General features: G+C 46.3%; 2 protein-coding genes across 2 annotated transcripts in view; one reads left to right on the top strand and one right to left on the bottom strand.

The window, feature by feature from the left end:
- The first annotated feature begins 1,112 nt into the window (after nt 1-1,112).
- CHCHD4 (coiled-coil-helix-coiled-coil-helix domain containing 4) lies at nt 1,113-8,260 on the top strand. Its single transcript, XM_083155673.1, has 3 exons — nt 1,113-1,386; nt 2,653-2,751; nt 7,333-8,260. Exons 1-3 carry the CDS (start codon nt 1,365-1,367, stop codon nt 7,635-7,637), a joined length of 426 nt encoding a protein of 141 aa, XP_083011799.1. The 5' UTR covers nt 1,113-1,364; the 3' UTR covers nt 7,638-8,260.
- Nucleotides 8,261-9,708: 1,448 nt separating this feature from the next.
- LOC146025681 (netrin-4-like) overlaps nt 9,709-23,211 on the bottom strand; it is a 46,618-nt gene continuing 33,115 nt past the window's right edge. The window contains exons 5-10 of the mRNA XM_083155672.1: nt 21,033-21,221; nt 17,124-17,337; nt 16,097-16,233; nt 15,669-15,737; nt 14,707-14,877; nt 9,709-10,794 (exon numbers count right to left, since the gene is read on the bottom strand). Coding sequence (XP_083011798.1) covers nt 10,658-10,794; nt 14,707-14,877; nt 15,669-15,737; nt 16,097-16,233; nt 17,124-17,337; nt 21,033-21,221 — 917 coding nt within the window. The 3' untranslated portion in view covers nt 9,709-10,657. The remainder of the gene's footprint in view (nt 10,795-14,706; nt 14,878-15,668; nt 15,738-16,096; nt 16,234-17,123; nt 17,338-21,032; nt 21,222-23,211) is intronic.

Here is a 23,211-nt window from a genome sequence, read left to right as displayed (position 1 = left end):
AGTGTGTGTGTCCTGTGTGTAACATGTATGTATCCTGCGTGTACAACATGTGTGTGTCTCCTGCGTGTACAGCACAAAGGTGTGTGTGTGTGTGTGTAATACGTGTGTGGCCTGTATATAACACATGTTACACCAAACCTGGACCCTGGAAAATGACGCTTGCGGCTAGATCCACTTCTGTTTCACCGCCGTTACCCCTGCCTGCTACGCCAAGAAATTAAATTTGAATCTCAGTTCTAATAATCAAAATAATTTATTAGGATCAAAATGATCACATATAAAATCCAAATAAAAGAAATGACAATAGAACGCGTCGGGTTACTATAGTGAAATGCGTGACCCAATACGGTATACAGCCGTGAAAATGGTTACGCCTATTTCCCCTTTGGCGTAAGGCCCTGTATTTGTCGTCTAGTGCGGTTCATGCCCTTTGTAGTGCTGATATTTTGTCCCAAATTTAGTATTTGGTACTTCCTCATCTTTGCGGCCACCGCTACGCCAGTTACGATAACTGCTACTTAAGGATTTCCGGCTCACCACCCTGTGTCTACACCTCCCTCCTGTGTCCATGCCACTATCTATTGCCTTTAGTAAAGTTGTGGCGAGCTAATGAGCCCGAAGCGTTGCGAGTGAATCGAGACCTTGAGGGTACGATGAGGCTACATAAGGTCCGTAGTGTAAGCAGTGGCTGCGAAGATGAGGAAGTACCCAGTATTTTTCCTGTTATTCGGCCTCCAACAGGAGAAACACATCACCCTCACTGCTGGCTACTATTCCCATTAGATGGTTCCAGCACCTAATATGACAATGTCCTTATGACGAACGGGGATCTAGTTGCTACCCCAAGTATTAGGTGATGCGTTTCATCATGGTTATTCTGACACGTTTTATTGTTAATTATTTCCTATGTGATAATTTTGATAAAAATAAATTAATGATAAAAAATAAATTAATGTGACTATTATAACTGGGATTCAGGTGCCATTTCTCGGTGTAACAGACATTTCCTTCATCACAGTGAGCTACAACAATGCACACAGCCTCCTCCTCCTCCTCCAGTCCTGGCTCTTTACTGAGAGAGGGATCTGCGCATGCGCCAGAACCGCCGCTGCGCATTGCATGCCGGGAGTTGTAGTTCCCATCTGAACTCCATCTGCGTGCTCGGACTGCTGACCTGCTGAGTGTGGATCCGCTGGGTGTTAGCGACAGGCGGCGACGTATCCCCCACGGAGATTGTCCGGATCAGGCATCACCGGGACAGCCTGCATCGAGGTCCTCTGAGCCGGTGCTGTGCGTGTGACGTAGTCATAGTGCGCGGGCAGTGTGTGACAGTGTGTGCTGGTCGCCCTGTGAAAGCTTCAGCCATGTCCTACTGCCGGCAGGAGGGTGAGGAACGTGGGGCAGCGCCGGGGGAGGACGGACGGGCACCTGGGGCAATAATGGGGGAGGGTTCCGGTGGGTGAGGTGTGGGCACCTGAGTGCTGAGGTCAATGGAAAAGGGTGAGGTAAGGGCAACAGTGTGCTAAGGTCACTGGGAGAGGTTGAGATGAGGTACCTGAGTGGTGGAGGTCACTGGATGAGGTGAGGGCACCTGATTATTGGGGTCACTTGAGAGGGTGAGGTAAGGGCACCTGAGTGTTGGGTCACTTGAGAGGGTAAGGTGAGGGCACCTGATTATTGGGGTCACTGGCAGAGGTTGAGATGAGGTACCTGAGTGATGGAGGTCACTGGATGAGGTGAGGGCACCTGAATGTTGGTCACCTGATTGTTGGGGTCACTGGGAGAGGTTGAAGTAATTACAGAGCACCTGCTCTATGGTGGATTCACAGAGGTAGGACGAGGTGGGCACCAGAATATGGTGAAGTACTGAGGAATGGCGGGCACAGGCAGCTATTTTATGGGTTTAACCAACATTCATGACAATACACACTGTTACTTCTATTTGGGTTGGATGGCTCAGGATGATGGGCACCTGAATGCTATGTAGTGCTTAGGATAGGTCAGGAGGGTCACTGGGCACTTGCATTGTTATTGGCACTTAGAATGGATCAGGTCAGTAGAGTGGCACATAAATGTTATTTAGCAGTGAAAAAAAAATCTACAGTTTGAGGGGAGGGGGGAGGGCACCTGAATGCTAAGTGGCACTGAGGTGGGTAAGGACATTGTGCATCTAAATGCTGGGTGGAACTAAGGATGTATTGGGTCAGTGGGTGAGGAGAAGGAACTTGAATGCCAGGTAGCACTGGGGATGGGTAAGGACAGCAAGGAGGGGACACTTGAATACTGGGTGGCACTGAGGCACTTGTGGGTGAGGAGAAGTCACATCAATGTTGTGGAGCCCACACACGCACTGATTCCGGCGTGCGTTGTGGGCTTAACCAGCACACATAGCATTGCATCGTATGCCTTGTGCATACGATGTGCATGCGATGCTGTGCTAGAAAAAGCTAGTACAAAAAGTATGTGCAGCACATACTTTTTGTACTGTACGATGAGGTGCCGCGGGAGCACGCACCCCATAGTACAGCATCGCACCGCCGGCAACGGTGCGTGTGTGGGCTCCTTTGGGTGGCATGGTCGATGGTTAAAATAAAAGTGTTTAAATTACCAACTTTGTAACTGAAAATTATTAAACTTTACAAAATATTGCAGGAAAAGACAAAATTATTTTTGTAACCAAAGAAGACCATGAAACTCCAAGCAGTGCGGAGCTGGTAGCTGATGACCCGAATGACCCCTATGAAGACCAAGGTCAGTGGTATTCGGGGGATGATATCAATGAGCATCGACAGACATTTGTGGGCTTAGCCGGCATTATGGACAGATTCAGTTAAAAAAAAACCAATACAACAAAAAACAGGGTGGAATTACATAAATGAAAAAGTGATGTCTAATGTGTGAAAAGATAATATAGAAACCATATTGGGTGTAATAATGCGTCATAAATGATAAAATTGTGAAGACACATCATGAACAATCATGAAACAATTGAAAAAATATGGAATTCCTGTAATAAAGCCTCCAACATAAAGGCAAAATGCGTCATTTGTGCTATTGATGGATTACTGGACTTCTGTCCCGTTAGCCCAAATTCCTGAGGTTACCTTCACCAGCTGCCTAATTTATAAACAAGATGATATTTCACAGCTCCAGATAGACTCTAGTGCAGTGGTAGCCAACTCCAGTCCTCGAGAGCTACCAACAGTTCACATTTCCAGACAACCTAGCTGCTGCACAGGTGCACTCATTACTGACTGACTAATTTTAAAAGATCCACAGGTGGAGCTAATTACTTAACTTGTGATTCTGTGAGGAGATCTGGAAAACATGAGCTGTTGGTAGCTCTCGAGGACTGGAGTTGGCTACCCCAGCTCTAGTGATGGGATTGGTACTAAATCCCGGCGTTCAAATTCCTGACCGCCGAAATCTCGACAAGGGGGGGGACGTGGACCCCCCCCCTTGCGAGCTCGCTGCGCCTGCCACGCAGTGGGCCCAGTGCCTCGCTATGCTCGGCACACTAATTCATTCTTCCTCTATGGGTGTCGTGGACACCCATAGAGGGAGAAAGTGTCGGGATTTCGGCGGTTGGGATTCCGGTGTCGGGATTTTGACCGCCAGGGTTCCGACTGCCGGGATTGTAACTGCATCCCCTAGTGCAGGCATGTCCAAACTGTGGCCCTCCAGCTGTTGTTAAACTTCACATCCCAGCATGCCTTGCTATTGTTTTAGCATTCCATAATAGCAAAACTGTGGCAAGGCATGATGGGACTTGTAGTTTCACAACAGCTGGAGGGCCATAGTTTGGACATGCCTGCCCTAGTGATACTACATGGCTCCCCCAGAGATCAAGCACCAACAGCATACAGACTTTTATATCCCGTTGTCACTGCACAGCAATTTACCGGGTCACACATTTCGACCTACTGGAGTAATGTGCCTCTCAACACAAATCTTTTTTTTAATTGTGAACGGGACAACCTGGGTAGGCATTCTTGTGTCTTCAACTCTGCTTTATTGCTGGGTCAAAGACCTGGGAATGTCAAACTGGGTTGTCCCATTTACACACAAAAGAAAAACCTGTGTTGAAATGCTTGACCCGGTAATTTGCTGTGCGATGACAAAACAAGGGGGCACACTAGACCCGGCACAATTACCCAGCATTTAAATGGCAGATAAATGCCTGGTAGTTCAGACTGAAGGATTACTGGACCCTATTGCTCTGCAATAATACTACTAATAATAATAATAAAAATAATAATAATTCCTTTGGTCCATCCCCCCTTTGTTTTGGGACTTCATGTTCCTTATTTGTTTATTTAAAGAACTGTGTTACCACAGTAAAAAAAAAACCTAAAGTAAAAAGGTTTAATGCAAAAGACTTTAGCCCCGGTAGGCAGACCCAAAATATATTAATAGGTGGTAAAGTTAAAAAATTCTTCAATATCTAAAGCAGTGGTGTCAAACTCATGGCCCTCCAGCTGCTGTGGAACTACACATCCCAGCATGCCCTGCCACAGATTTTATATAATGGATTGCTAAAACTGTGGAAGGGCATGCTGGGACATGAAGTTCGACAATAACTGGAGGGCCATGAGTTTGACACCACTGATCTAAAGTGAACAGGCAAACTTTTGCCTCCAGTGGTGGTGACGCTGGAAAAGTAACCTGAATAGACACCCAAGCCAATCTCCAAAAGTCTGACAGGAATCTGGCATTTGGGAGTGGTAACTGTCCGTTTTCTGGGAGTGTCAGAAAAAACCCTCTGTTGTGTCCAGGCGTTGTAATGGAGGGACTATGATGTCAGCGCCCACTTTGATCAAACTCTGTTGCAGCTGACCGGTAGCCCTTCTGCTCCACGGGAGGTTTCTGTACTCCCTGAGCTCACATTCACCAAAAAAAAAAAACAACATTTGATGCTGCCATATCTTGCATCCCTGATCCACTTCGTAGTAGCTGGACCCTTTTTTGGGGCACATGGGAACTCGTCGGTGTCGGGATTGCAGGTGTTAGTGGCTGTGAACCTAATCTGGACCTAAACAATGTCCTCTACCCCCACTATGTTATGCAACTTTGCAATATCTTGCTTCCCTGACTCCCTTTGTGTAGTGGCCGGACCCCTTTTTGGGCCCCTAGGACCCCCAAAGGGGTGTCTTACTCCCACAGTATTTTTTCCCAGATTTTAAATCATATGTGTATTGTTTGGTGCACACATGCATCCATTTTTATATACTGTATATTTTCATAGCTGTAGATTCTACCTGTTCTCTTCTAGTAGGTGGTTGCTAAGGGCAACATCTCCACTTTTATAAACCCACAGCATCCTTTATTAATCAGTCCTACTGATCATGTTGCAGATTTGGCTGCGTTAGTAAGCATTAGTTCCTTCTGTCACCTCCAGGGGGCAGCATGAAGACGCTCTCACATAATACACTGAGAGCAGGTTGTTGATGAGCCAAGGAGCACATAGTTTACACTTCAGAAACTTGGCATCGGTAACCGATAAAATTGTCTCCTTTGCTATTTCTGCCTCCAGACTTTGCAGCGAATCAAACTTGACTTATTTTTTTTTAATGCAAAGAGTTAAAGCAGAAGTGGATTCCGATCCAAAAAGCAGATTATCCCAGCATGCAGAGTCAGCGGATGTCTGTAAGCATGTCCTGGTATGGGAAGCGCGTACCATCGGGTTATCTGAATGTGGTCATCAGAGGGGGAGGAGCTACAGATACAGGATGTTTTGTCCGTCTCGTTTATTGTGTGTGCCCAGTAACGTGTGTGAGCATATTGTGTATTGCTGAAATCTCTACGTCCTGACAAGTTATATCCATTATCTAGTGTTAGAGCAAGGATTGGAGATGTTACCAGAGAGGTCACACACATAACATAGGCGTAACCAATATTCATGCTCATTCATATCCGTTAGTGACATCACTGAGGCATCATGGCGCATTCTAAGGTGATGTCACTTGGGGAAACTGAACAATTGCACCACCCACAAAATGGCTGTTTTCAGCAACACGTTAAACCTTCAATATCTTTGACTCCTTGATAAAAGTATTCAGTGTAAAAAATATATATATATATTTAATTATTCCGGTTATGCCCCCGGACGGTCTTTGAGCATCGCCTATGGACAAGGGACTTGTTCCAAGGGTTGCAGTCTGGATTTGAAGGGTTAATGCCATCTTTTATTGGCTGACTGCTCCTGAAAAGACTGGTGTCGCAGCCGGACAGCAGCTGGCAGAGGAACATGAATAGTCAAATTCATCCTGCCTGTCACTCGTATCAAGGGGGGGGGGGGGCATTGTCTAGTGCTGCCACTGACCTCAAAAAAAAAAAAAAAGATTGAAAACATTGCTTGGCATTACAGAGTGCTTTGTGTGTAGGGTGAAGGGCATTATGTCACCAGCAACCTTAGCAGCGGGTCAGTGGGAACTACTATAGGGCATTGTAGGGCACCGTTCATCCTGCATCACACAGCCACTCACCCCTCCCGCCGCTGGAGGATGGACTAGGGGGGGGGGTGGGGACACGTACTGATTTCCTGGCCATGAAGGCAACACGAGCAGACTCCTGTCGCTCAGTGTTGCTGTTCCAGACTGATGTATTTGTTCCATAGGTTGTGCATTAGCCCTTTCTCCATTTGCTGGGTTCCAAAAAGCGGCGCGCCTTTGGCTGGTGAAACGCAAAACCAGGAGTTTCCGTGCAGTGTTAAACCTGCCAATCAAGAGGCCGCATAGGTCTGTGTCTTGCTTTTGGTGCAGAAACAGTATTAAAATGAGATACATGGGTGGATAGGGTAACAATAGGGTAACATCATTTTTAATGACGCAATGTAGAAAAAAAAAACCTCACACACGTCACTTGTAATATAGACATTTGCAGCATACATTGTGGAACAATTTCTGCCATAAGAAGTCAGAACTGTAATATAATCTGGCCGTTTCATCATTCTATGGTAAGGCTGGGGCCACACATTACGGTCAAGCAGTTTCGGTTCAGTGGGACCAGCTTGGCCGGAAGGGGGCTGTATGGAGTCGCACACAGCATTTGGGCCGGATCCGGCCACTGCCAACTGGATTTCAAGTGTAGAAAACAGTGCACATATGAATGTATGTGGTCGCCTTGAAATGCGATTGTCCGGCCATCCTGTCCAATGGCGGCCGCATATGTGTGGAAGGCTGCACAGGAGCCTTTGTGCAGGCTCCTTTCTGCCAAGCGGGTCCCGCTGTACTGCAAAGTGTGGCCCCAGCCTAACTGGCTGTATATTGCTATGTATGTATTTATCTTCTAACTGTGGCTTTCTGACTTGGTTTCCTTTCTGCGGTTCCCCAGGGTTGATCCTACCAAATGGAGACATCAACTGGAATTGCCCTTGTCTGGGAGGAATGGCCAGCGGGCCGTGCGGGGAGCAGTTCAAAGCCGCCTTCTCCTGCTTTCATTACAGTGAGGAGGAAATCAAAGGCTCCGACTGCCTGGATCAGTTCCGAGGGATGCAGGAGTGCATGCAGAAATTCCCCGACCTCTACCCGCAGGAAGACGATGAAGAGGCCAACAAGGACAAGCAAGAGAAGGAGCCGGGAGCCTCGGAGGTGGAACCCACAGTGGCCACGCCTGTCAAGGAGGAGGAGTCCAGCTAATGCAGGGGAGGAGGCAGCCGCCTCCGAGATGTTTTGACACCACCACCTTGCTGCGGACTGCAGACTGCTGCCCCTCTGCCAGCATGTATGGACTGTGGTGATAACGCCCCCAGACTGATGGGCACGAAAGAGGCACCTGGGCCTTAATCTGAGACCATTTCTGATCACTCACATTTTATCCTTGTAGCCGACTGTCCTGAAATAATCCAGGGGGGGGGGTTCGAAGGTTAATCTGTGTGTAATTTGATTCTCTATAAAGCGTCTCATTATTGCGGATGACCGCTCCCATAGCTGTACAAGCTGTTTTTGGTCTGAAAATCCGGTATTTTGGGTAAAGGGATTAGTTGCTCCTCTGTATGTTTTCGGGTTCCCGTCCTCTGGTCAGTCTTGCTTGCCATAGTCGCCCGCTCATGGTATGTGAACTAGATAATATCTCACAGACAAGTGATGCACCGCTAATCAGTAGTGAGTATACACCGCACCTTCTCCTCTGTGTCTCCAACCCAAATTCTACACTGCTGCGTCTGACCCCCAAACATGCACTGAGTCTCCAAGTCTGCTCTTGCTCTATGGATCCTGTGCAGAATGTGTTACTTGAATATATTAAATACCTTTTTACCTTGCTCCGTATTCCAGACATCTCTTTTCTCAGTTGTTAATTTCACGGATTGTCCAGGGAAATTCACTGTTCTAGCATTTCATTTAGGAGCTACAGAAGTGTCCGCATACATCTATCCACAATGCGATACAAGGCACTTTATACATAACACTTGGGCTTCTAGCATCTCATTTACAAAACAGCACAGGAGATGCACAAGCAGCATCTGCTGATTTAAATGAATATGGGGCAGGCCTATATTCTGTAGAATTCATAAGAAATGGAATGTTACACTGACTGAAAGACACTGTAACGTAGGATTTGGTATGCAGATACAGCAGCTGTCACATACTAATTATAGTGCCGTGCCACATATCATTTTAATCAGCAGAGGCTGCTTGTGTGTTCGCCAGCTTGGCAAATAATTCACATATACTCCACATGGACACTGCATCATTATTTTTATATATATAATCTATTTATATATATATATATATATATATCATTTCTCACGGACAATAGTGTCATAAGCGCCCTTAAATGTCAAAAATATTTTTTCCTGATTTCAACCTTCATAGAATTTAACAACAATTTAGGAATTATTAAAACATTTATTAAAAATTATAATAAAAATACAGTTTACAAGTTCCTTGTTGCTGGATTAATTCTTTCTCAGTGGTAGATGTAGCAAATACCCAACGCGTTTCGTCCCAAAAGAGGATATTCATCAGGTTTAGTTTTTTTTAGCTCCATAAGGTTTTTGACTCTACGGACTTGAATTGTGTGTATTTGAAACAATTGTACATTCTTTAAAGCAATTACTTAAAATGGTCACATTTTTTGGGATCAGCTTAGTAGGCCTTGTATCCAAAACATTGGATTTATAGTGTGCACGGTCCTTTAATTTATTTAGTAGCGGATTAGTCTAACATATGATAAAACTTCTATTGGAAATAACAGTGTGGGTCCAAAATACCAGTTATAGGGCCTTATTTTAGTTCACTCTTTCTGACAAAATCCTTCTTAGATGGACAAAACCATGTGCACTGCAGGGGGGCAGATGTAAAATGTGCAGATAGAATTAGATTTGGGTGAGTTATTTTGTTTCTGTGCAGGGTAAATACTGACTGCTTTATTTTTACACTGCAATATAGATCTCACTTTGAAGTAAAACCCCACCCAAATCTTATTCTCTCTGCACATTTTACATCTGCCCCCCTGCAGTGTACCTGGTTTTGTCCATCTAAGAAGGAATTCGTCCGAAAGAGTGAACTAGAATAACCCCCATAGTGTGGCCGGCTCGTGATTTTTATTCCCCTCTTTAGTTAATAGAAAAGGTGGAACACAAATATTTTCCAATATTCCGCTAAAACAGTGCATGTGTCCTCATGTGAATCCAGCAAGCAAGTGTGTGTGTGTGTGTGTGTGTGTGTGTACACATGTTAAAAACTAGAACATAAATCACCTTACAACAAATGTTTAAATATCTTTTAATTTAGATTTAAGGTACAAAAAAACCAAAGGGTTTCTAGATTTCCCCGGAGTCGTGACCATGAAAGGGCTAAGAAATCTGCAGTCGCTCCGGAACGTAATATATACAGAAGGAGAAATCTGAGTTCAGTCTCCAAAACACTCTAGTCTAGAAAATAAGCAGGTGCAGATTAATATAGACGTCTCCCTATCTTTAACACAGGCTTGCAGGAGACGTGGTTTCGTTTTAGAAATATGCGGTCCATTAAAGTGCATGGTGGGGGCAGCCATCTTGTAGAAGTCCAGCCAATCAGGATTCAGTGATGTTATCTAAGTAAGTTGATTGGCTGCATTCTCTATTGGTTCAGTCTACAAAAACATGGCTGTCTTCACCGCGTGTAAGCGACCGTTTACTTATTTCAAATTAAAAAAAATAGTTATTTGACTAAACTGGAAACATCCTCACCGGGTGCTGGTGACAATACTTTGGTTGTACGGCTGTTAGTCTGCAGTTGCAATTATAATGCAAGAAGCCAAAGGTAACACATAATTGTAATTTGTTAATGTGTAAAGTCTCTGTATAATTTTATGATCTTCACATCCAGCGTTTTCTTCCCAGCAATGCAAACTCCGTCACCGTGATGCCAGGCGTATAATCCGTTCTCTCGAATAGCCGTGTCTGAAATGAACCATCCTACTGGGAAACTGTAGCTTTTTTTTTTTCTTCTTGCATCTGCGCAATGGTGTAAAATTCACTGCTTGTCACAAATTGCTTGTTTTAAAGCCACATATACCAGGAGTGCACGGAGAAGCTGGAGATACATATATGGATGCTGAGGCGTAAGTATTCCTTCTGATTGCCTGAAAGTCTATGCTACTGTCAGAGGTGTGTGTCTAGGATAAATTCTGTTCATGGAGAAGCGGTAGAGCCACCACCCCAATAGTCCTCCCTCTATTTGCAGCCTGACCGGATAAAATCCGCCGCTTGCTTCGCCCAAGCCGCCTTCCAGGGCTTAACCAGACTATTCATGTTGACCAGCAACTTGTTGCTCCGGGTGTCTTCCGGTCCAGCTATTAGGTAGTCAATACCTGGAAGATGAGAGATTCATTTTAGCAAGAAATGGCAATGATACTGCACTTAGAGCAGGTATGACCAAACTATGGCGCTCCAGCTGTTGTGAAACTACACATCCCAGCATGCCGTGCCATAGTTTTAGCATTCCCTAGAAGCAAAACTGTGGCAAGGCATGATGGGAGTTGTAGTTTTACAACAGCTGGAGGGCCATAGTTTGGACATGCCTGACTTAGAGAGTCAGGAAAGTATTTCCTCAGTAACTGTAGATAAATATAATGCAAAGCCTAATTCTGGTTACATTTCTAAATAGTGCATTGCTCATTATCTAAGTGTACCAGAGAAACCATAACATATGATTGGTTGGTTTTATATATATCCAAATTAATTAAAGTAATCAAAGGTATAAACCTTCATGTGATGGGTAACAGAAAGGGCTGAGTCAGTTGACGGTAAGAGTCAATCACATTCCAGGAACGGTTTGATGCAAGACAGTCAGTGGCTCTATGACACTGTGTCTAGGGGCCTTATTCTAGTTCACTCTCAGAGGCAAATTCCTTCTCAAGTGGACAAAACCATGTGCACTGCAGGTGGGGCAGATGTAACATGTGCAGAGAGAATTAGATTTGGGTGGGGTATTACTTCAAAGTGAGATCTATCTTGCAATGTAGAAATAAAGCAATCCGTATTTACCCTGCACAGAAACAAAATAACTCACCCAAATCTAACTCTCTCTGCACAAGTAACATCTACCCCACCTGCAGTGCAGCATGGTTTTGTCCATCTAAGAAGGAATTTACCAGCAGTGAACCAGAATAAGGCCCTAGGTTGTTGCTCCCAGAGCAGCAGCTGCAGAATGTTGTGATGGTGGAAAAAAGGAGTTGGGCAGAGTGAATCCTTGACAAAGGCCGCACGGCCGAAACGCGTTGGAACTATAGCACCCACAATTCTTCACCTAAGTCTCCTAACCCCCAGCGAGTTGAGTGCACTGACGTGTCAGTGACGTGTTCGGAGCGCCGGATCACGCTATCCGGCAGCACCGTCAGTGGGGACACTGGTTGTAACCGCGGCGGCAGGACCCCAGCACGCTGCGGCACATCCCGCCTAGGAACTGGCTCATCCTCTGTTCAGCCAGACATCAGACGGCAACACAGCACAAGCGGAAACAAAAGGGTAAGAGGCAATTAATGGGATGCTACTCCTTCCCTAACCAATCCTTCCTCACTACAGCTCACGCCTCCCACTGTATCCAGTCCACCACCATCTGCGACATCCAACAGTAGTGTGCAGCATAGACATACCTACCCAGCTGTACACATGGTAGAGACATAAGTCCACACAGCGATTTATGGCATAAAGGGGATCTGTTGATACCCCTATCCATTTTAACAGCAAGAACTGACCTGTTTGAGAATACTCCAGGTACTGACTTCTTGAACATCACAGGTTTAGGACCCCCTCCTCACACCCCCTTCCTCAAGTGAGTGACAGGGTGGTATCCTACCTGTGTGTATCTGGGACCATCCCCATGTACCCACGATCCAGGACTACCCACCCTCAATTGAGGAACCCCATACCTCCCCCCTCCCCCACTTCTTTCATATTGTATAATAAAATACATATCATCACATCACTGCATCAGTTCATCTCTTTGTTTTTGAACACTAACTCATATACCATTCATCACCTAACCCTTACCTCCGATAGAGTGCGTGGTCCACCCACCTAAACCAGAGTGAGGTAGTGCCATACAAAGGACAGAGAAGGTGCACTAACCGCCTATTAGCGCAGAATTAATATTTAATTCAATAAAAGTTTATTATTGAAATGAAAGCGACGGAAGGGTGCAGAATGTGTGTAATTCCTCCATTGCCAAAATTTGAGCTGTAGAAGGGTATTTACTAAGTGCAGTTTTGTATACAATGGTGGACTTTTGGTTTGCATTGTGGGTCACAGAGGCCAGTAAGCAGATGGACAGATAATAAGCTGTAAGTGTTGCTGATGAGGCTGGATAGGAATAGGTACAGTAATACCACATTAGATGCACACTATACAAATCTCAATAATGATGTCACACTACACAGTGGCTGTTTATCTCCTCCACTGACTGTAAGATAGGGAAGCGTCAAAGAATGAGTATTAGAATACACAGTGTCTGCATTCCCAGCATGCTGAGGGGCGAGCGACACCCTGCCAGATAATTCTACATGAACAGCCTGATTCTTTCAGATAAACTTGCAGAATGAGACTTCTGGAAAAGTCTGGAGCAACTGATCTTGTGCCCCAAGCTGCCCAGACGTGCGGGAACAGAAAGGCCACTGTGTCTGGCAGCAATTTCTGGGAAAGAATAGAAAACTGGCATTCTTTGTAAGGTCCTCCAGTCCTGACCCTTTAGGTACCGGGTAAGACTGTGGCACACTGCATGGTGCGACCCAATACCCACGGGTCCAAGGTGGCCTTCGCAGTGGAGATATTTGGGAGTCTTGTTCTACGCTGACGTTACTAGAGGTACAATGAGCAGAGAACAGTAAGTTTGTATGCAAACAAAACAGATTGATGCGCATCGCGTCTAGTTCAGATCACTCGTGATTATTTCGCCTTGCCATGTGCGCTACCGCATAGTCAATATCGCAAGGCAAAACAGTATGCGCGGGCAGGGATTTTTGCACTAGATCGCATGCACCCTGTCATTGAATAATGTAGTGTAGACAAAAACGGATGTAGTGCAATTCGCACGTGATTGAAATTGCACCGTGTGTGCAGCCCAAATCACATAGGCTCAAACCGCACCATAAGAAGGGGATCAACTTATTTCTGCAAAATGGCTTTTACACTTTGTGTTTCATTAAAGGGCCCCATCTTGGTGCACCCTGTTATTTTGGCAGCCTCCTCCGTGCTCTGGATTACCACCGTTCCCTGTTCTGTGAGTGCATACTGCAATAGACGGTCTGTTGCAAAGATGCTACAATCAGGTGAGCATATAGTACCGTGCCAAAAAGGGATAATTGGGGAGTCACACAAAATAACCCCTTCCCTTTACTATGTAAGCTCTCACGAGCAGGGCCCTCTCTCCTCGTGTGCTTTTCTTAGAATACATATATCTCTGCCTCCCTGATAATTGCGTCAGTGTCCTGTCCCCTGATGCAACTATCCTTATTTACAGTGTACTTGTCAATATCATTTTTAATTGTTTTAATATAATTATATAATTCTTATTGTTTATATGGTGCCAAAAATAGGTTTTGCAAAAAAAATGTATATATAATTATGAGAGCCCCACCGTATACAGTTTGGGGACACATTCTGGGTAAAAGGGCCCTTAGGCCACTAGTACATAATAAGGCTGGTCCTCCGATTGTCAAAACACCAGATTTCAGCAGCCTGTGCAATGCCGGCAGATCTGAAACTACCAGTCCGAGTCTCTGGTTGGAGCTAGAACCACTTCTGTATTTGGACTTTTCCCATCATGCACTGGGCCCACGTATGCCTGGGGAGGGTAAATAAATCTTCGTCGCGTGAAGCAAGCCCACAAGGGTTGTACCTCCAGCTGAAATAAAAGAAAATAACCTACACCTATGTAGATTTCAGATAAAATAAAAATACGCTGAGAGGGCATCTAACAACTTCCGCCCTCACCTAACGTCACATCCTGGTCAATAAACAGAAGTGGATCTAGTCACAAACCCTGGTCTCTGGCACAATGGGCGTGACTTATCAAAGCTTGGAGAGAAGATAAACTACCAACCAATCAGCTCCTAACATTTTTCAAACGCAGCCCGTAATATGGTAATTGGGAGTTGATTGGTTGGTACTTTATTACCCACCAAGCCTTGGTATATCTCACCCAATGTGAGGTAAAACTGCAGGCCCCGTAAGTCTGTGTGGTGGATATGTGGTGCAGTAACCTTTATGGTCCCTGGGGAACATACCCGGGTTTAGGATGGGGCAGGTGCAGCCACGATTGGTCCACGACTCTGGGTAAATGCTCCTGTTGTTTCTTCCAATTTTCACTTTTCCTGATTTTAGGACCTTCCTGACTTTCACCACCACCTCGGCGTGCGTGCCCTTATCGTGGGCAGACAGGATCCTGGCTTTTATCACTGGCAGAACAAATGCAAACGTTGTTATATTGTATCACCTACAATTCCGAATGACACCGCAGGAGTGTGTTTGTAATCACAGTACCATGAATATGTACAGTATATGTGTGTATATTACATCAGAGGCGTAACCCTGGGAGGCTATGGAGTCATCTGTCACCGGGCTCCTGCTCCCAAGGGGGCACCTCTCCTCCCCCTGCCAGTTTGAATTAGTTGATTGAAAGCCGTTATTACCACTTATGTGGCTGACTCCGCCTCCTAGCAGGAGCATAGACGTCACACTCTCTTTATTCTAAACATAACTTTTGCAAGTGTCACACCCTGTATTAGAACCTGTGACCTCTCTCACTCCTGCATAGGAAGCATGTGCGTCCTAGCTATATGAGGTTACTACACAACCTAGCCCTGCGTAATGCCCCCCATACACGGTCCGTTTTTTCGGTCCGTTCTGTACTTTTAAAGTACACATCGGATAGGATCGCATCCCTAGTGCATGCAGTGTGCATGCACTGCGATCCGATCCGTGCAGCACACACTTTTTGTACCGTACTATGTGATGCGCGGGAGCGCGCATCGTATAGTACAAAAAGGAGCCGGACGCAACGGAACGTCTATGGGCTCCTTAATAGTAATGGTTTTGAACTGACAATTATACATAGTCAGAATCTGCACAAATACTGTGCAGGATCGGACATAGGTCTCTCAAACGATGCGGTCAGGCCAGCAGATGTGCATCAGTTATCCCAGTGATGTCTCCTGGTCATTCTAGTAACAGCAAATCTCCCACTTACCGTATGCGTATTTCATCTGGCAGAAATCAGTGATGCTCCCCAACATCCGCTCCTTGCACACACACTTCTCTGGAGGGTGGACGTGAAGGTACATGCAAGGAAAATGCGAGGAACCATGACACATTACATATACATATTTCACTATGCACTATGGTATAGGTTGGTTACATTTCTATTAATAGTCCTAGTGTATTTGGGGGACAGGCACAGGGATGCACAGCTATTACTGGGACATGCAGTCTATTCTACCGCCCAGTCTGATTGGCCCAGTCTATTCTACCGCCCAGACTGATTGGCCCAGTCTATTATACCGCCCAGTCTGATTGGCCCAGTCTATTATACCGCCCAGTCTGATTGGCCCAGTCTATTATACCGCCCAGTCTGAGTGGCCCAGTCTATTATACCGCCAGCTTTCTATCATCAGTTACCTGGATGTCTTAGCGCTGAAAAGCCCTGTTCACTGGTCCAATTCCATTCATCGTCACTCTCATTGGCTGGTGTTTCTATGATGTCAGGAATCCTTCCACCAATAGGAATGTTCAGATAATTTGTGTTCTCATGGCCACTATGGGAGCGATAATGAAAAGCGTTTCCATACTGGTCATAACAGTTACAGCATCTGACACCGGAATTAGCAACATTAGGGCAGATTAACGTTTTTTTTAATGTATTACCAGCGTACCTCATGTGTGCTAGGGACAAGCCACCGATTAACGCTTGGCACAGCTGTCCCCTTCAATACCCCAGTAATTAGTGGTGCGGGCGATGTATGACCAGCCTTCTAGGCATATACCACCCGTTAAGCCGCCCCGGCCGGTTTGCCAGCCCAGAGTTGTCCGATTCCCACTGTAGGGACAACGCTAGTCCTGCTGCTTGCTTCAGGCTGTGCACGAGATCTCACACATGCCCAGAGAGCCGACCGGGGGAGAGAGGGAGTTTTATTTTTAAATGCGCATGCACAGCACCGATAAGGAGAGCCGTGGACGCAGGACATAACGGCTCCCCTTATTGGTTGCAGGGGGATCATACATCGTGGTGATTTGGGGCCCTCTTCTCTTTATTATACAGGAGAAGCGGGACCTGTTATTTTAACAACGTAATGGGCCTGGTGACATACAGATAAAGTCTAATGCACCAGCCAATCAACTCCTAACTGTCATTTCTCAAATATAGCCGATTGGCTGATGCGTTATCACCTTCTACTTCTAAATATTACCAACCCAAATCTAACTCTCTCTGCATGAAACAGTAATCTATGACAAAAGGGAGCCAAGCAGTGGTGATTTTAGTGAAGCAAGATAAAGAAAAATCACCAATTCGAGGCTTACACTGTCTGAACCATGAAAGTTAAATTACAACGAGGAACTTGTTACACACTATGTATAGATTGATATGTATTATTATTATTATTATTAATAACAGGGCAGCCTGTACCAGATGGGTGCGTGAGTGTACCTGTTTCCGCACTCTCCCGTGTCCGGGTCGCAATCCCTGGCGCAGTCACATGAGCGGCAGCCGTTCTCCCCGAATCCCCAGTACCCCATTAAGCAGCGGTCGCAGTATGGGCCGGCCACACCGGGCTTGCAGTAACAGAATCCCGTCTTGGGGTGGCATCTCCAACTGTGGTTTGTTGTTTCGTTGACTGAACCAATTGTATTGCAGGAACATTCTGTGCGGAGAATATATCAGGTAACAATGGTATAAAGGAAGGTGGCAGTGATGTAATGTGCGGCACTACAGTACAGCACAGCGCAATACAGGAGGTATATGGCGGCATGGACAGCGGCGTTACATATATTCCCCATTAACCTACTGATTCAGTGTATCTGCATAGGCTCATCCAGGCCAACAAAGATAGGCTACACGGCATTTAGGTCGACCACTCTTGGCATTTGGTTGGCATGAGTTTGACCATTTTTTTTTTTTTAGTTTTTCATCCACATGGTCTATGAATGGGAAGGGTCCGGGTCATTGGATAGACCCAGTTTAGGTCGACATGCATTGAGTCGACAGGGCTGAAAGGTCGACAGTCAAAAAGTCGACATGAGTTTTCCAAGTTTTTTGTCCCGTTTGTCGACATAGTCAACATGTGCACCCGTTTGTCGACATAGTCAACATGTGCACCATAAAAGTGTACCGCATCCCCTCGCATGGCTCGCTGCGATCGGCGCACGATTCTATTCTCCCTCCACGCCCAAGTGAATGGTAGGGCATAAAATACCGCCTGTCGGCACTTGCCAGCTGCCATTTTTGACCAAATGCTTGTGTCGATTTACCAACCCTGTCAACCTTAGCAATGTCGACCTTTTTCAGGTGTCGACCTAATGACGGTGGAAGTGTATGGCGGCACCTTGCGCAAAGCATGGCGAGTGCAGTGGTACACTAATTGGGGTTCCATGTGTTAAAAGTTACAAATTGACACCCCAAAAATGTCATGTTGATTTTTTTTATGCGTCAACCATTTGCATGTCGACTTTGAGCAAGTCAACCTTTTGGTTTTGACCTAGACACTGCTGACCCTACTGGACAGATAGAACAGAATAATATAAACTTGGCTGCTGAGTAACTACAAGGTAAGACATGCTGAGACTTACAGTTCTACAGCTGATGGAGCCACAAGAGAACCACAAACGTGGTGGCTAACTACAAGCTGTAGGCTGTCAGGTCATGCTGGGACTTGTAGTTCTACAGCAATAAGTGCCACAATACCAAATATGAGGTTAGTAAATAACTACATGCTGTAGCGTGCCAGGGCATGCTGAGACTTCTAGTTCTACAGCAGTTGGTGGTAACTGAATGAGAGGAAGTTGTGTAATTGGTGGAAGGGCATATTGCATGCGCCCCCCTGTCTGAATCGCCCTAGCAGAAGACATGGCATTAGGGCTGGATGGCATCGGGCAGGTTAATCACCCGCTCCCAGCTGTGCGCTACATACACAAGCACGCCGGATTACTGGGCTCATAAAGACAAAACAAGCCAAGATATAATTGAATGAGCAGCGCTAATGCCCCAGATGTATCACAGAAGGAGACAGAGGCTTAGGGGAACAATGGGCTGGCATTACGGCCCCCGTGAGGAGTCATGCCCGGCTCGGAGCGAAAATCCCAGTTCCAGATGAATCATATCACACCATATCAAAACCCAGGAATCCGGTGTTGTGATGGAGCTGAGGGGCAGGTGTGTGTCGGACGGGCGGCCGCCTGTTATTTCCAGGGCCTTTGTGTGTAAAGCTCTGGGTGGATGGCAGCATCATACATTTTTCTGGGCTTGTTTCCTGGCACAAGGAGCTGATAAATTGCTCAGTAACGCGTCACAGTGCGATCTCTGCAGAAAACAGGCGTTAAACAGGAGAACTGCACAGAAAACAGGAGAACTGCACAGAAAATAGGCGTTCCGCACAGAAAACAGGAGAACTGCACAGAAAAGAGGTGTTCCGCACAGAAAACAGGAGAACTGCACAGAAAACAGGCGTTCCACACAGAAAACAGGAGAACTGCACAGTAAACAGGCGCTTTGCACAGAAAACAGGCGTTCCGCACAGAAAACAGGAGAACTGCACAGAAAACAGGCGCTCTGCACAGAAAACAGGCGTTCCGCACAAAAAAACAGGAGAACTGCACAGAAAAGAGGCGTTCCGCACAGAAAACAGAACTGCACACAAAACAGGCGTTCCGCACAAAAAAACAGGAGAACTGCACAGAAAAGAGGAGTTCCGCACAGAAAACAGAACTGCACACAAAACAGGCGTTCCGCATAGAAAACAGGAGAACTGCACAGAAAACAGGAGTTCCGCACAGAAAACAGGAGAACTGCACAGAAAAGAGGCGTTCCGCACAGAAAACAGAACTGCACACAAAACAGGCGTTCCGCATAGAAAACAGGAGAACTGCACAGAAAACAGGAGTTCCGCACAGAAAACAGGAGAACTGCACACAAAACAGGCGTTCCACACAGAAAACAGGAGAACTGCACAGAAAACAGGTGCTCTGCACAGAAAACAGGCGGTATACACAGAAAACAGGCGTTTCGCACAGAAAGCAGGCGCTCTGCACAGAAAACAGGCAGTATACACAGAAAACAGGTGGTATACACAGAAAACAGGTGCTCTGCACAGAAAACAGGCGCTATTTACAGAAAACAGGCAGTATACACAGAAAACAGGTGCTCTGCACAGAAAACAGGCAGTGTAGACAGAAAACAGGCGCTCTGCACAGAAAACAGGTGGTATACACAGAAAACAGGTGCTCTGCACAGAAAACAGGCAGTATACACAGAAAATAGGTGCTCTGCACAGAAAACAGGCAGTGTAGACAGAAAACAGGCGCTCTGCACAGAAAACAGGTGGTATACACAGAAAATAGGTGCTCTGCACAGAAAACAGGCAAACTGCACAGAAAACAGGTGCTCTGCACAGAAAACAGGCGCTATTTACAAAAAACAGGCAGTATACACAGAAAACAGGCGCTCTGCACAGAAAACAGGTGGTATACACAGAAAACAGGTGCTCTGCACAGAAAACAGGCACTATTTAAAGAAAACAGGCGCTCTGCACAGAAAACAGGCAGTATACACAGAAAACAGGTGCTATTTACAGAAAACAGGCAGTATACACAGAAAATAGGTGCTCTGCACAGAAAACAGGCAGTATACACAGAAAATAGGTGCTCTGCACAGAAAATAGGTGCTCTGCACAGAAAATAGGTGCTCTGCACAGAAAATAGGTGCTCTGCACAGAAAATAGGTGCTCTGCACAGAAAACAGGCGTTCCGCATAGAAAAAGATTTTTTGGAGAGAGAGATAAAGTGTGTAGAGATAAAGTGATGATTCTGATTTGATCGCCCCCCCCCATGCGTTCGCACAGGGGGATCAATGTTTAGCTTTTGCGCATGCCCAGTTATGGTCGGCAACCATGAAATGATTTCGCCCTCGCACCCAAGGCTGCAGATAGATGTTTATGATAACCATCCATTCACATGCGTGCGGTGGAACTCGGCGAGGGAGGGGGAGCGGCCGTTTGTATGGGTCTTATGCGTTTTGCGTGGTCTTATGCGTTTTGAAAGTGGAGATGGAAACGTTACATTAACATCACACGGTAAGTGGGGGACAGGGGTGCATGAGACAAGACAAGAAAATGGAAGATAAAGATTGGGGCATAGAGCTTACATTCCTGCACAGTATCTATAATAGCGCTTAGTGACATTAGTCCCACCCATTTCCCCACTGGCTCCACCCAGTTACTGGATAATACCGCCATAATCCAAGTGCAATTACTGTATATACCTGTGGCAAACTGCCCCTGTAAATTCCTCAGAAAGGTGTGACACCTGAGCGGACAGGTGAGGTCTGGTTAGTCCCTGCACTCACCTTTGCACGCCGCCGGGGAACTGATGGGTACGGTATGGTCCCTGTAGTACCCGGCCCTGCATCTCTGACAGCGGAATCCCTCTGTATTGTGCTGACAGTTCTCACACACTCCGCCACTTCTTCTCCCAGAGGACAGCCAGACTTGGTGATCGAAACGACAGCTGAGCGCGTGATTGTGGCAACGGCAGCCTAGAGGTGGCGAAAGGCATAGGTCAGATCATTCTGCAGTGCGGGCAGGACATTTACCCAAATACTGAGAGAAGATGTGGGCCTAAGAGGTGCCCATCCTGTGTCTGATTAATGTGCCCATCCTGTGACTGATTAATGTGCCCATCCTGTGTCTGATTAATGTGCCCATCCTGTGTCTGATTAATGTGCCCATCCTGTGACTGATTAATGTGCCCATCCTGTGACTGATTAATGTGCCCATCCCGTGTCTGATTAATGTGCCCATCCCGTGTCTGATTAATGTGCCCATCCTGTGTCTGATTAATGTGCCCATCCTGTGTCTGATTAAGGTGCTCATCCTGCGACTGATTCATGTGCCCATCCTGTGACTGATTAATGTGCCCATCCTGTATCTGATTAATGTGCCCATCCTGTGTCTGATTAAGGTGCTCATCCTGCGACTGATTCATGTGCCGCCCATCCTATGTCTGATTAAGGTGCCCATCCTGTGTCTGATTAAGGTGCCCATCCTGTGACTGATTAAGGTGCCCATCCTGCGTCTGATTAAGGTGCCCATCCTGAGACTGATTAAGGTGTACATCCTGCGACTGATTAAGGTGTCCATCCTGCGACTGATTAAGGTGCCCATCCTGCGACTGATTAAGGTGCCCATCCTGCGTCTGATTAAGGTGTATATCCTGAGACTGATTAAGGTGCCCATCCTGAAACTGATTAAGGTGTCAATCCTGTGACTGATTAAGGTGCCCATCCTGTGTCTGATTAATGTGCCCATCCTGCGACTGATTAAGGTGTCCATCCTGCGACTGATTAAGGTGTCCATCCTGCGACTGATTAAGGTGTCCATCCTGCGACTGATTAAGGTGCCCATCCTGCGACTGATTAAGGTGCCCATCCTGCGTCTGATTAAGGTGTATATCCTGAGACTGATTAAGGTGCCCATCCTGAAACTGATTAAGGTGTCAATCCTGTGACTGATTAAGGTGCCCATCCTGCAACTGATTAAGGTGCCCATCCTATGTCTGATTAAGGTGCCCATCCTGAGACTGATTAAGGTGCCCATCCTGTGACTGATTAAGGTGCCCATCCTGAGACTGATTAAGGTGCCCATCCTGCGACTGATTAAGGTGTCCATCCTGCGACTGATTAAGGTGTCCATCCTGCGACTGATTAAGGTGTCCATCCTGTGACTGATTAAGGTGTCCATCCTGCGACTGATTAAGGTGTCCATCCTGCGACTGATTAAGGTGTCCATCCTGCGACTGATTAAGGTGTCCATCCTGCGACTGATTAAGGTGCCCATCCTGCGACTGATTAAGGTGCCATCCTGCGTCTGATTAAGGTGTCAATCCTGTGACTGATTAAGGTGTCAATCCTGTGACTGATTAAGGTGCCCATCCTGCAACTGATTAAGGTGTCCATCCTGAGACTGATTAAGGTGCCCATCCTGCGACTGATTAAGGTGCTCATCCTGCGTCTGATTAAGGTGTCAATCCTGTGACTGATTAAGGTGTCCATCCTGAGACTGATTAAGGTGCCCATCCTGAGACTGATTAAGGTGCCATCCTGCGTCTGATTAAGGTGTCAATCCTGTGACTGATTAAGGTGTCCATCCTGAGACTGATTAAGGTGCCCATCCTGCGACTGATTAAGGTGCCCATCCTGAAACTGATTAAGGTGCCCATCCTGTGTATGATTAAGGTGTCAATCCTGTGACTGATTAAGGTGTCAATCCTGTGACTGATTAAGGTGCCCATCCTGAGACTGATTCATGTGCCGCCCATCCTATGTCTGATTAAGGTGCCCATCCTGTGTCTGATTAAGGTGCCCATCCTGTGACTGATTAAGGTGCCCATCCTGCGTCTGATTAAGGTGCCCATCCTGAGACTGATTAAGGTGTCCATCCTGCGACTGATTAAGGTGTCCATCCTGCGACTGATTAAGGTGCCCATCCTGCGACTGATTAAGGTGCCCATCCTGCGTCTGATTAAGG

This window comes from Crinia signifera, chromosome 8 (assembly GCF_055691185.1).
Source record: "Crinia signifera chromosome 8, ASM5569118v1, whole genome shotgun sequence".
In the NCBI taxonomy this organism is placed as follows: domain Eukaryota; kingdom Metazoa; phylum Chordata; class Amphibia; order Anura; family Myobatrachidae; genus Crinia; species Crinia signifera.
Note: the sequence above shows the minus strand (reverse complement) of the source record. Positions and strands in the feature narration are given on the sequence as shown.

What these genes read in the sequence shown, in the direction of transcription:
- CHCHD4 (XM_083155673.1), top strand. Translation starts at nt 1,365, where the DNA reads ATGTCCTACTGCCGGCAGGAGG. An exon ending in GTCCTACTGCCGGCAGGAGG is followed by an intron (nt 1,387 to 2,652) that starts GTGAGGAACGTG and finishes AAAATATTGCAG; the next exon opens with GAAAAGACAAAATTATTTTT. An exon ending in TGACCCCTATGAAGACCAAG is followed by an intron (nt 2,752 to 7,332) that starts GTCAGTGGTATT and finishes GCGGTTCCCCAG; the next exon opens with GGTTGATCCTACCAAATGGA.